Source organism: Polistes canadensis, unplaced genomic scaffold (genome assembly GCF_001313835.1).
Source record: "Polistes canadensis isolate GaletaPanama2010 unplaced genomic scaffold, ASM131383v1 scaffold_67, whole genome shotgun sequence".
Lineage (NCBI taxonomy): Eukaryota > Metazoa > Arthropoda > Insecta > Hymenoptera > Vespidae > Polistes > Polistes canadensis.
Window position 1 is genome coordinate 254,289 of NW_014569614.1, and position 14,161 is coordinate 268,449.

The 14,161-nt window shown below is 32.7% G+C and overlaps 1 protein-coding gene across 3 annotated transcripts in view; it reads left to right on the plus strand.

Annotated features, from left to right (window-relative positions):
- Positions 1-14,161, plus strand: part of LOC106786185 (ecdysone-induced protein 74EF) — a 214,458-nt gene that overhangs the window by 188,506 nt on the left and 11,791 nt on the right. For all 3 annotated transcript variants that reach the window (XM_014747302.1, XM_014747303.1, XM_014747305.1), the window contains 2 exons: positions 230-397; positions 768-1,004. In XM_014747302.1, coding sequence (XP_014602788.1) covers positions 230-397; positions 768-1,004 — 405 coding nt within the window. The remainder of the gene's footprint in view (positions 1-229; positions 398-767; positions 1,005-14,161) is intronic.

The window sequence follows — 14,161 nt, forward strand, 5'->3', positions numbered from 1 at the left end:
ATATAATTATATTTTTTTAGAATAATATTCGTCATTTATAGTATATATGTGATTCATATAACTCTTATTGTGTTATTATTTGAATTTTATTTGTCAGTTAGTTATATATATATATATGTTATATATTGAGTGTTATTGATTTCGATATGATATTAAAAATAATCTACATGGCAAATGTATGTCTTTTTTACTTTGTTACATTTTGCAAACACAAAACGAAAAATCCCAGGAAGCGGATCACTGCCAGCCAGCCCTGCGGACAGTGGAGTCAGTGACGTAGAATCAAGTACGTCCTCAGGTGGTAACGAGGACGCGAATCTCCTATTAAAAGCTAGGCTCAATCCTAATTCCTCCCTACAACCGAGTCTGGCGTCTCATCATTCACACTTATCCTCAGGTAAGATCTCTCAACGATGAGATACTTCATCTTATTTTAACAACTCGTTTATCTTCCAAAATATTTTATATACAGTAACCGTTTTTTTTTGGGCGAGGGGGAGAACAATTTTACAGTACATGTTGCAGTAACATAAAAAAAAAATATATTTTACGTATATCACATAAAATATTTTGATTTGATTTTGAATAAGGAAAAAAAAAAAAATAAGAAAACATTTATTATATAATATATTGCAAAAAAAAATCGTCGACATGATATTATGTTGACTTTTTTTAGGTAACACAATATATGCATATATTTGTTGATATATAAATGAAATAATACGAAGATAATTAATGACAATTGAAAATTGTGTTTGTTAATTTAGCTTTGGGTAGGTCAGCCTGTCACAGTCCTGGCGTATATCCATCTACGGCAGGTTTTCTACCACCCTCTTATCATCCTCATCAACATCATCCCTCTCAGTATCACCCGCACAGAGGAAGTTCACCACACAATCAACATGGTAATCATAGTATGGGAACGGCAATGGGACCCCCACATCATCATCACCATCACCAAACGCAAAGTCTTCAACATTTGCACTATCGTCAACCACCTACATGTAAGTTTATATTCATATTTTGTTAAATTAAATTCTCGCGTATAGATATTTTCAAATTTATTTTCTCAAATTATTATTCGATTAATGTTCAAACGTTCACGTGCATAATTTAATTCGTGAAACAGAAGAAATTTTATCGATCGTTTAGTTACGCGTTTAATTTTAAAAAAGAAAAGAAAAAAGGAACGAAAACGTACGAAAAATTATTGAAACGAGGAAAAAAAAAACCCCAAAAAAAAAATACTTCATAGTTGTTCTGGTATCGATACGACTGACGGGTTTGATTATCGAATATTTCGAAAGAATCGCGTGTGCAATGGTTCATTCTCACAGGTGCTTGCTCGTTTATGTATGTGTATGTGTATATGCGAGATTGTGATTGTGTGAAGAAGTAACGTAGGAGGCGGTGGATGAGGATAGGGAGGGGCCAGGGGTAGGGGACTTTTCTTTGACCTCGTTTCTTTATCGTAGTTGTCGGTCTCCTCGACGACAGTCGAGAATGTATCTCATACCTGATCGATAGAAACAAATATTCGATAAAGAAAACTGGGATTTTTCGATATCAATCTTGGGTTTACCATATTTGAGAGAGAGAGAAAAGAAAAAAAAAACAAGGGGAAAGAAAAAWAAAAAAAAAAAAAAGGAATTGATAGGACGGTTTCTCGATCAATTTTGACAAAATAATCGTTAAAGTTGTTCTGTTTTTTTAATATATATATATACGATTGTTTTATAAATAAATATTAAATTTGTGTTTGTTAAAACAAAAAAATAGAAAAAGAACCATATAATTCATTGGAGGTTGCTGCATTTAATAATTACAAAATAATAAAAAATAATCCTAATTTGATCTCTGAATAAATAAAATATTAATGTTAGTATTTCTTGTGAAAATAATATTAATTTTTAATCGAAAGAAATATATAAATAAAATGAAAATAAATTTTCAAAAACATTGTGTTTGAAAAAAAAAAACAAAAAAAAAAGAAAATCAGAACGAAAAGAAATATAATAAGAATTAATTGATCTAATCTATCCAAAATAACAAAATGAAACAACACTTTGTTTTACTTTCTCACCTCTATCATCTATCTACCTACCAATTAACTAATATAAAGAGTGAAACGTGATTTTTTGCTATTAGAGGGAAAACTTAAAAGAGAACGCACGATGATTTAAAATTCAATATTATCGATAATAATAAAATACGAACATAATTCAATTTTTTTTTTGACATTGATAAAAAAAGGGGAAACTAACTCAATGTAAATAGGAAAAGAAAGAAAAGGATGAGAAAAAGGAGGTGGATCGGGTTGAGTTACGAATATTCCTGTTGATTCATTGTAATGCATTTTATACTTTCGTATATAAATTATTTACACGTAAATTGCATGTATGTATGTATGAATGCAAAGTGCATACTTGATACTGATCTATTTACTTGTTCACACAACTTGAGATCGAGAACTTCCTCAACGGATGTTTAAACACCTTCTCTTCTCTTCTTTTCACTTCGATGTATCCTAAAGGAAATTAAAAAAAAAAGAGAGAGAGAAAAAAGTGATATGAAAGGATATGAAGAAGAAGAAGAAGAAGAAGAAGAAGAAGAAGAAGAAGAAGAAGAAGAAGAAGTAAAGAAGAAGAAGTTCGATTCGTTCCCGTGACCCACTTGACGTTCTCCGATTCTAACGGCCCAGATACGCTTCCTGCCTTATGTTAGATGATACACACATACACATACACATATATATATACACACGTACGAGTTTTACCGATTTACTTCAACGTTAGATCAAACGCAACTCTTCCTTTTCATTTCTCTTTCTTTCTTTCTTTCTTTTCTTTTCTTTTTCTTTCTCTTTGATTTCTTTTCTTTTTGTAACTCGCTTTTTACTTAAAGGAAATTAAAAAGAAACATCAGTTGATCAACACGTCAACAATTTTGTTGAATAGAAGTAAAAATTATATACGATGGGGAGAGAGGAAGGATGGAGGGGGGAGGTGTATCGTTTTTAAATATTCTTTTTATTTTTTTTTATTTTAATTTATATATTATAAGAATTTGTGTACGAACGTACAAATGAATTTTCATGCAAATTTTTGCAAACGATTAAATGTATCAATTTGTTTATTCTATAATGAACGAATAATAATAATAATAATAATAATAATAAATGATTATAAAAAACAAATATTATATAGAAATAAAAATTAAGAAAGAAATTGAATGGATAAAAATTGGAAAATTTATAAATAAATCAAAGCCAGAAAGAAAGAGAGAAACTAATTAACCCTAAAGTGAAATATATATATATATATCATTATATTTCGATAAGAGAATTTATATTTATATGTATAAATATCGGAGTAGTAATAGTAGTAGTAATATAAACGTATATGAGAGGAATTGGCCGAACTACGTTGCGGTAATAATAATTAATGACAATCTCTGGGAAAGCGTACGCAGCAGCTGTCGTTGCACACATTAATAATAACAAACACACAGAAAATTATTCGATTTCGATAAAGGAAGCATACTTTCGCACGTCAGAGAATATATATTTGTATGATATGATGTGTGTACACGCGAACACGTGAATATACGTATGTATGTACATATGTGTGTGTATATGTGTATGTGTGGGTACTCGTCGGACATCGCGTAATCCGTGCAAATGTATATATCTTTCTCTCTCTCTCTCTCTCTTTTTTTTTTCTTCTTTTTCTGCACAAATTCTCATACGATATTCGATTAAAGTGGCAGCTGATTTTGTCGGCACGCACCTGGCACGCAACGTCTGTGATTGAAAAATCACGAGAAATGAGGAATGAAAAAAAAAGAAGCAGAAAAGGAAGATACAAACGAGAAAAAAAAAGTAACAGAAGGTACCTTAAAAGTATGGCGATTGGTAGATTGGGGAGAATGGCGCCAAGGTTGTCTCTTTCACTCTGATATTATTGCATCGCGAATAAAAAAGAAATTTCCGAAGTGAAAACTTTATTCCACGATGGTATAATATTAAGTGTGTATAAAAATCCTGCATACGGTGAAATTTATTTCATTCGAAAAAAGGAAAAAAATTAAATGATCGGGGTGGAAGGAAACGAGCGAGGGTTGGGTGGGAAGAAAGTGGGGGGGGGGAAGGCTTGTCGGTTGTATCAATTATGGCAGCAAATGAAACGAATCGAGAGAAAAAAAAAAATTAATAAAAACAAAAGGAAATGAAGGAAAAGAAAGAAAATAGAAAAAAACATATATATATATCATACATACATACATACATTTGCGCAGAAACGAAATTAATTATCCTCTCACCATAATTATAATAACCGTGTGTGTGTGTGGTGTCTGATTCGATTTCTAAAGGAACGAATGAAGACACCTGACTCGAAGACGACAAGATTCCGCTTTGATGGTGATGGTGGTCAGTTTAGTTCTCAACTCTTCTATTTCTCTATCGACAATATATCAAATCTAACTTTCCCCGGTTCGAAACTATTCCGTGAGTCTAACAACGCGTTCGACCCGATTTTCCATTATAGCTAAACGCGAACATAACGCGAACACTACACACCACCACCATCACTACTAACACTAATATTGTTGGCTACTACTATTACTACTACTACCATACTTTTCTTTCTCTTTTTATTATGTATCTCGAGAACCAACGTGACCGTGATCGAAATTATTTTTTTTTCTCTCTCTCTTTTCGTTCTTCATTTATTTTTTCTAAATGATACACGATTTACTACTATAATCCTTTATTCGCGAACAATTTTTTTTTTGTTCATTTAAAAGTCATAATTATTTACCTATACGTGTATAATTTATTACAATTTATGTTAACTGTATTTAAAAATAATTATACGAAGGTGTTTGATTCGAATGTTTCGAATTATTTTCATTTTACTTCGATATAAGTTAATTTGTTGATCGTAAATAACGTTGTTAGGTTTATAACTTTTCAATCCATTCACATATAACGATTTGATAATTTAAGGTTCCAACGTTGTACGGAAATACATATATATGTATACATAACATAATTAATTTACAACAATATTCCTTGAAATATAATATAATACTCGATTACATTGAAAATATTGTTAAATATTAATTATCCATTTTTTTAATAATTAACCACAATATATATATTGCATATATATGTGGTTTTCACATGTATACTAAGTGTACGAATAAAAAAATTCGTTAGATAGCAAACGTTGTGTGTAAGAAAATAAGATAAAACAAGTAAAGAAAAACAATATTCGTGGCCTCCTTTTGGAATCATAAGGATAAAAAAATTTCGAACGACTATTATCGCTACTACCACTACTAACATTACTACGAGGAGGAGGACCGATGATGGTGTAAAGAATCTTTTGATAATGCGAGCGTGCGGAAACACCGTATAACAACTACGGTGTAACGAGAGAGAATATGGCGACACTAGTCGGACCGTCGGAGTAAAAGTGTGCCGGATTGTATAATCGAACGTGAATAAGCAAAATGTTACGCCATAGCGATTTGGTAACTTTGCGGGGCGCCTTTACCTCCCCCTCTCCCTTACCTCCCTTCCTCCTCCTCCTCTTTATACCCTCACCTTCACCCCCACCAACAACGTATCACTACACAACCACAACCACAAAGTTAAAAGCCACGTTCGACCGCGTTCCCATTGCTCTCTCATGACGAATAAGAGAAGAGAGAGAGAGGCGAGAGAGGTTTATGGAAAATTTTCTTTCCTTTTTTTTTTTCTTTTTTAGCCATGTCCAATTCTAATTTATTACAAATGATTTAAATTACAATTTTTGGGTAACGAACGGGGAGAGAGAAGGAATACGCGTACGAAATGTAAATGAAACAACAACGTGCGAATTTTATTCCATTCTGTTATTTGAATTTTACTCGGTTGCTATTCTATTGTTTCGCATATATTTAGTATTTAATTTTGTAATATTTAAATTTACGGACTTTCTCACCGAAAGACATTTAAATGAATTAAAATGATAGATTTTTTTTACTTGTGTACGTATTTCCAATTGACAAAAATAACCGGTTATTTAATATAAAGATTATAAGTTGAGATATATTTGTGTTAGTGGCCATATTGTTTTTCTAACCTTAATACGATTGTTTCGTACGTAAAAATATACGCAATATTACCGATTATTATACATAAAAGATTAATAAATGTGTGATAAAAGGGGAAATTTTTGAAAAATAAGATACGGAAACTTAAATCGAACAAATAATATAAGCATATTTATTAATTATCCCACAAAATGGCGACTAAATAAGTTATAAAAATCATTTTCCGCGTATGACAATGATTATAATAAACAAAATATATACAAAAAGGATAACAAAATAAAAGATACAAGAGAGGAGAATTTGTAAAGGGTACAAAAAATCGAACGAACTACTTAAGTTAAATAAAAAAAAGAAGAATAAACAGAGTAATGTAAGGAGGCGCCAAAATGCAAAATGGTCGTTTGGCAATGACCGAGGCGCCACACTGCGGATAATAATAGAAGGTCAAAAGGATAGGGAAAAAATGAATGAATAAAAATAAAAAAGATGAATAGAAATTCTCGTGTCTATTTTCGTTAGGTCCGGTATTCGTCATAGATAGGTACGATCCTTCTTCTTTTTCTTCTTCTTCTTCTATTAACAGTAAGCAGCAACACTTCGAAAAGGGACCCGAGAAGATCGAGAAAGGCACGCGTCGAGATCGAAAGTGTTAGAACGAATGACACGAACGACACGACACGAACGTGGCACACATTTTGATGTGTGACGAGACGAGACGAGACGAGACAACGAGCTGCGTAACAAGAAGAAGGAAGGCATGAGGGAACACTTTACAAAGTAATGACGAACAAGAATGAAAGAAAAAGAGAAAGAAAGAAAAAAAGAAAAAGAAGAAGAATAAATCGTTGGAGAGGTGAGAGGAGGCAGAGAGGGAAAGATATTTGTAATTCGATTTAAGGAACGAAAGTAACAGAAAAAAAAACCACTGATCTAATCCAATCCGATTTCTCGTTCATTGCACGTTTTTAATCGGAAATATTGTTTTTTTTTTTTTTTATTAAATATGACGTTTCTCTCCTATCTTAAAAATATTTTTTTCTCTTAATATTTTCTACTTCTTTCGATACGTTTCTTATTTCTATGAATATCGACATTTTCATTATCATTTTCTTTTTACTCAACATGTACGCGAATCGAACGCAAGGTATTGGAGAGTGTGTTGTTGGGTGGGGTATTTTAAGTAAGTACTTTTTCCCAAGAATTTTTCTTTTTTTTTTTTTTTTCTGATTGAAACTGATCGTTCTCGATCCTTTGTTGTTTGGCAAGCTCGAAAAGTAAACGATAGAAAGAAAGAAAGAAAGAGAGAGAGAGAGAGAGAAAACATATTTCTTTCAGGGTTCGTCGAAAAATCGTACGAAAATTACTGCGCGTTCATAAAAGTGCGAGATTACTGGCTTCGAAAAAGATAGAAAGAGAGAGAAAAATAAAACAGAGAGAGAGAGAGAGAGAGAGAGAGAGAGAGAGAGAGAGTGGTTTGAGAACGTCCTGGTTGCCCTAGATCAAGTACCTAACTCTTCGGATATTTTTAAAAGATCACCAGACGCGAGGCGTACCGACGTAATTTCGAATATATGCAAGAAAAACTCTGCGAAAAAGAGAGTGAGAGAAAGAGAGAGAGAGAGAGAGAGAGAGAGAGAGAGAGAGAGTGAGAGAAGGGGAAGGAGAAGGGAAGTGAAATTGAAGAAAAAAATAGAACGCAACGGGAGCGAACGATTTTTCTGCGTTGAATTCTTACGAAAAATGAAGATACTGAGCCAGGCCTCTTTTTCTGTTTTTTTTTTTTTTTGTTTTTTCTAAATTCGTCTATCCTAATTTATCTTCTTCCTTTTTTTTTTTTCCAATATCTTTTACCTATTTTTTTAACTCTTTATATTTTCGTAACTAATATATAGGATGCGTGGCTAATAATCAATCGTGACAAAATAATTCTAATCATTTATTTCTTGTTTCTTTTCTTCTTCTTTTTTAAATATCAAATATCTTATATCGAAATGATTTAAAAGATAATAAATATCTCGTTATCGAAATGGAAATTAATTTCTAACTACCAATCATCTTTTTTTCTCTTCGATTTTGATAACATATCTCTTGCTAATTCTTTCTAATGAGAATTAAAATTTAAAATCCAAATGAGTCATAGATTAAATGGAAGTCACGTTTATTTTCATTGTTAGATGTGTACATGATAATACAAGTTACCTATGATCGATCGTTTCTAATAAACGTATTAATTTTTTGGTTATTACATACATCGGTGTCTAACAATCATTTATACGATTGGATTTATCGATCTGACGGTAGCATATCTAATTTTGCATTCTCCCTATTAAATATTTTTCTCTTTCCTTCCTTCTTTTTTTTTCCCCCGATTACTTAAGCTCGTGATTTCGACGAGTGCGACAATAATAAGATAATGAGATAACGTCAAGTTAAAGAAAATGAAAAAAAAAAAGAAGATACATGTGTGTGTGTGTGTGTGTGTGTGTGTGCATATATACGGTATTACCAAACGGTAGTTCCATTTTCTTAACGATTAGCATCGCATAACCTAATTTCGTATCGTCAAACTAGGTCACGGAGAAACGCTGCTTAAACTTTTCCGCGAAGTCATCGTGCCTTTTGCGAAGGACAAAAAGCAATGCAACGCTTTCATCTTCTTCTTGTTCTTCTTCTTCTTCTATTTCATACAATGAGGATCTATAAAATGAAAAATAAAAATCGAATCGATAAAGAAAAGGAACATATTAGAATAAAACAAAGATGGCGAATAGACGAAAATTATTCCTACCATCCCCAATTGTATAACAAATATTTTTTGTTCTTTTTAATATATCCAACGCATTTCTTATCAATTTTGTTCTTCATTTTCTTATCACTTCTTATCGAGGAAGTTGTATTAAATTTAAAAATAACATTACCTCTTTTTGATTCTTTCTTTAATGATAATAAAAAAAAAAAAAAAAAAAGAAAAAGAGATATAGATAAAACCTAACCTAAAATATTCGTCGTAAGATTTTCGTCGATAATATTTCTAATCGAGGAAGTAATGAAAAAAAAAAAGAAAAAAATAATTATACGATAGAAAAATATACGGAAGTTACTCTCGATAATAATCGAAAAAGAATGAGACGAAAGATATAGCCAATAACTAACCGACAATTTATCTAAAATGGCGATCAAATTTCGTTAATGAGGAAGTAATAAAACAATTAATAGAAGAAAGAAAAATATACGTAAGTATCTCTCTCTCTCTCTCTCTTTTTCTAATCATTGATGATGATCATTACGATAATAATAATAATAATAATCATAATAATAAAAATAATAATAATATATAAGTCTCCAAAGGATCCCGGATGCGTGTGAAACGACGAGGTTATGTAACACGTGCGTTTGTGTGTTGGTTGTGCTTAAGGCACAGCCCGCAAGAAGTAGCGGGTAAAAATAAAGAAACGGAACGGGCGATGCAGCCTGTGCGGATTCTGAGTCTAGACTAGGTCTAGGTCTAGGTCGACTAGCAGCAGCACTAGGCAACAACGGCACACAACTGCCCAGAGCAATAGAAAGAAAGAAAGAATGAAAGAATGAAAGAAAGGAAGGAAGAGAAATAGAAAAAAGAAAACGGCTATTCTACAACCACCGGCCATCATCGTCCTCATCATCATCATCATCAACATCATCATTATTCTTCTCACTTCCGGACCACCTCTCGTGAACCTTTTCTAAACCTCGTTTCATTGCCATTTCTTTCACGTATTTTCTTTTAACGAAGATAGACAGTAATAGGAAAAATCTTTGTTCATATTTTTTTTTTGATTCTATCATTCTTTTACAAAATCGAACTAAACGAAAACAATAAGAAATACACACACAGATGGACGAGTCAAATGAAAATTAAAATGAAAATAAAAAAGGAGAATGAGAAGAGGGATACATCTGATTATTTTCGAATCGTCTCGAATCGCAACAGATTTTCTTCGGTTTTCTTTTTTTTTTATTTATTTCTTTCATTCTATTTTTATTTTTGCATACATTCTTAGAATCGAAATAGATCTAGGAGGAAGAATATATACATATATATGCATGTATATAAAAAAAGAAAAAAAGAATTGCCACGGAAAGCTTTATATCGTGAGTTTTTATGTTCTTGTGAAAGTAATGCAAGATGGAGAGGAAAAGTGAGGAGGAGAAGGAGGAGGAGGAGGAAGAGGAAGAGGGAGGGACGGTCTCGAGAGAGTAAGCAAGCAAAAAGAGGACGATTGGAAGGTGCCACTACTACTTGCGGTAATAGTAGTAGTAGTAGTAGTAGTAGTGTAGTAGTAGTTTAATGCTAGTAGTAATATTACTGTACTAGAAATAGTATAGTCCACTACTACTACTACTACTACTACTACTATTACCATCACCAGTTGTAGCTACTTTAAAGCCCGCCCTCGTCTAGGTCTAGGCCATCTAGGCGTTTACATTCTCTTCCTTATAGAAAACTATGCTGAAACTATTATAAACGATGTAAGAATAGATAAAAAAAATCAATAAATATAGATTTCTTTCTATTTCATTTTTATTTTCTTCTTCTTCTTCTTTTTCTTAAATTATCATCAGGAATATGAGGAAAAGAGGTGTGATAGATGAAAAAAAAAAAAATACAAAAAAAGATATATATATATATATTTATTAAGAAAAGAAAATATCGTGCAACAAACGGCGAAAACGTAAACGCACGTGAAGCTTTCGTGACCACTATCGCTGATTAATAACATCGTCGTGGAACTCCGGAAGTTAAGAATGGGTGTCGTATTTTTATTGTAGGCTATGGCGATTCGTCGTAGGCAACCCGTGAATCATACTTACAAATATGAGAGCGGCAGGAAGTTATGACCGTGCCTTTTTTATTTCGGCCTTTTTATAAGATAGAAAGAGAATGAAGAAGAGAGAGAGAAAGAGAGAGAGAGAGAGAGAGAGAGAGATAAAGAGAATGATAATTATCTGTAATAATTATCTATTATCATTATTTCTTTCTTCCTTTTCATCTTCTTCCTCTTCTTATCGAATTATAAATACACGTAAAAAAATAAGCGCATATGTTTATTATACGTATCACATAAATGTGTGAATATGTGATATTTGCGTATTACCGAAAGAGTAATTGACAAATAATCTTTTGAAATATGAAAATACTATACGTTGCATACGAAAGTAATATCGGTCTCTTATTATTCGTTAAATTATATATATAAGAAATGAAAAAAAAAAAAAAAGAAAAGAAAAGAAAATAAGAATCTATATTACTTTGTAATTTATTCGTATAACAATAGTCCAAGAAGGTTAAAAAACGAGTTAAATGTCCCGATTAAAATTATTCATCTACTTTGCATTCGTCAACACAGTTAAACAATTACCAAGAGAGAGAGAGAGAGAGAGAGAAAAAGAAAAAGAAAAAGAAAAAGAAAGACACATACATAATCGTAACTTTATTTCTATACTTAAACACACATACTTGCGTTGTTTCCTATCATTGAAGAATAAAAAAAGAAAACCAAGTAAATAATATATTAGAATTTTTTCTTGAAGAAAGACTCGAAACCACTTGTTTCTCACATATTTTATTTTTCTATTGTTAGCATTACTCGCATTACATTCAGCACACACGTATATACATACGTGCATACATATAAACATATTTTTTTTTTATATTTTTATATATATATATATATACTCCCTGTTGTTTGTCAATGATTCTTTCATGATTATTTTTTCATTCCGTTCTCGACCTTCTATTTAAACTTTCATTTCCGTAAAAAAACAATGAACACGTCCGAAGTACGAACAAAACTTTAAGAGAGAGAAAGAATAAATAATATATATATATATATATGTATATGTATATGTATATGTATATATGTATATTTTTGTATATGACTTTCGTACGAAGTCAATAATAGAACTTGGCGTAACTTTACGAGAAAACTTGCGATCGCGTTCACGAACTTTCTTGAAATATAAAAAAAGAAAAAAAAGAGAGAGAGAAAGAAGGAAACCGAAAGAGAGTGAGAAAGAGAGAGAGGGAAAGTCAAATCAGCACTCGCGGTTATTTTCTCGGCTGGAGTTTTGCTTTCTCTTCCCCTTTCGTAGCCCAACGTTTAGCACTTGGAATCAAAGAGAGAGAAAGAAAGAAACAGAACGAAAGAGAGAGAGATAGAGAGAGAGAGAGAAGAATAAAGAGCCAAAGATAGAGATAGAAAAAGAAAGAAAGAAAGAGAGAAAAATAAGAAGAGTAGGTAAGCATTTGAGAGAGTGAAAGAGAGAAAGAGAGAGAGAAGAAAAAGAGAAAAGTAGAGAAGACGGTTCTCGGACGCGTACGGATAGGGTAAAGAGGAAAAAGAGGATGAGGAGGATGAAGGGGGAGGGAGAGACACACGCGGGTCGCTGGAGAGCGTCCTTCCTGGGTCTCTGCCCCTACCGACATATGTATTGTGTGTGTAGTATTGAATATTTGCGGTGTACATATAATCATCGTGACTCGAGTATTAGTATTAGTATTAGTATTTAGTATATTAATATGTGAGGAGGAGTATAAGTGTATATGCAGTAGGACGAGTATGAGTTGTATATGTGTATGTGTGTTTATACTTGAAGTAGGTGTGGTTTATTTGTATTAGTAGTGTTGAAGTTAGGTGTTTGTATATGTTAGAACGGCAACGCGGCGCGCACATACATCCCATATTTACTACCACATATATTTAAGCTTCGTGTTACACATTGATAGGATAATATATATGTGTGTATGTATGTAAGTTACGTATATGTGTATCCGCATACGTGGTTGTATTCGCGTGCCGCCGTCGCCGCCGCCACCACCACCACCACTGGTGCCGCCGGCAAAAATGCATAGCGTTGTTGTGTAGGAAACGGTTCTCAACCAGAGAAGAGTACAAACCGGACGCATATAAACGTCCAATCGCGGTTCCTATAGATTTTCTTTTTCAAAATGTAACACACAACGTGTACGACGACGACGCGATCTCCTCCCGGGTAAGCATATATATATAATCGTATATATGTGTATGTGTAGGTGTTAATACTACATATATATATATATATATATAAATGTACATCCTGGAAGGAGATAAAATAAGAGGGTCGGATGTGTTTCTCGATGCGATAACGATAAAGTCGATGAGAGTGCAGGTTTGTGCAGAAAGAGAGAAGAAATAGGTAGAAGGGAAGAGATGAGATGAGAAGGATATTTCATCAAGGTCTTTTTCATCCTTCTTCTCCTTTTGCCAAGCGATATCGTGCAAGAACGAAAATTATACGATCAATCCGTAGCCACCACCGCCACCGCCACCACCGCCGCCGCCATATTTAATTTCTCGATCAATTCGATAGATTCTTATCAAATCTCAATAATAACAATTCTAATTTCCTTTTTTTAACATATAATATATTTTTCTTGTTGTTGTTCAACTTAAAAAGTAATAATATATATATAAAACATAAATATAAATCTATACGAGATTAAATCCCATATTTAATTACCAGAAGAAAAAAAAAACGAATATTAACTATAGAAAATTTGAAATAGAAGTAAAAAAAAAATGACAAAAAAGAAAACGAAGCGAAAGAAGAATAAGAATAAGAATAAGAATAAGAAGAAGAAAGTATTTGAAAATTGCACCGATGAGCGTCACTTAACTTCTTATTCCCATTATACTAGCTCACGCACGCCCTCACACGTGTGCGCGTGCACGTGCACCGAGTCTAACCGAGCTTTGCCGAGGATGCACATGCACATGCACATGCACTCATATATACATACGCGAACTGACTAATACATGGATAGCTAACGTACATGTGTACGACTACTACAAACTACTACTACCTACTACTACCTACTAAACTACTGTACAACGACAGCAACAACTACAACTACAACTATACGACAACGACAACGACAACGAGTTTCGCGTAGCTAAAGTATCGTGCGAGTAAACCGCCGAAGGCGCACGTATTGGCGGTTTCAGCGAGGTATAGACGGTGACCTTGTCGCCGGCAGTTC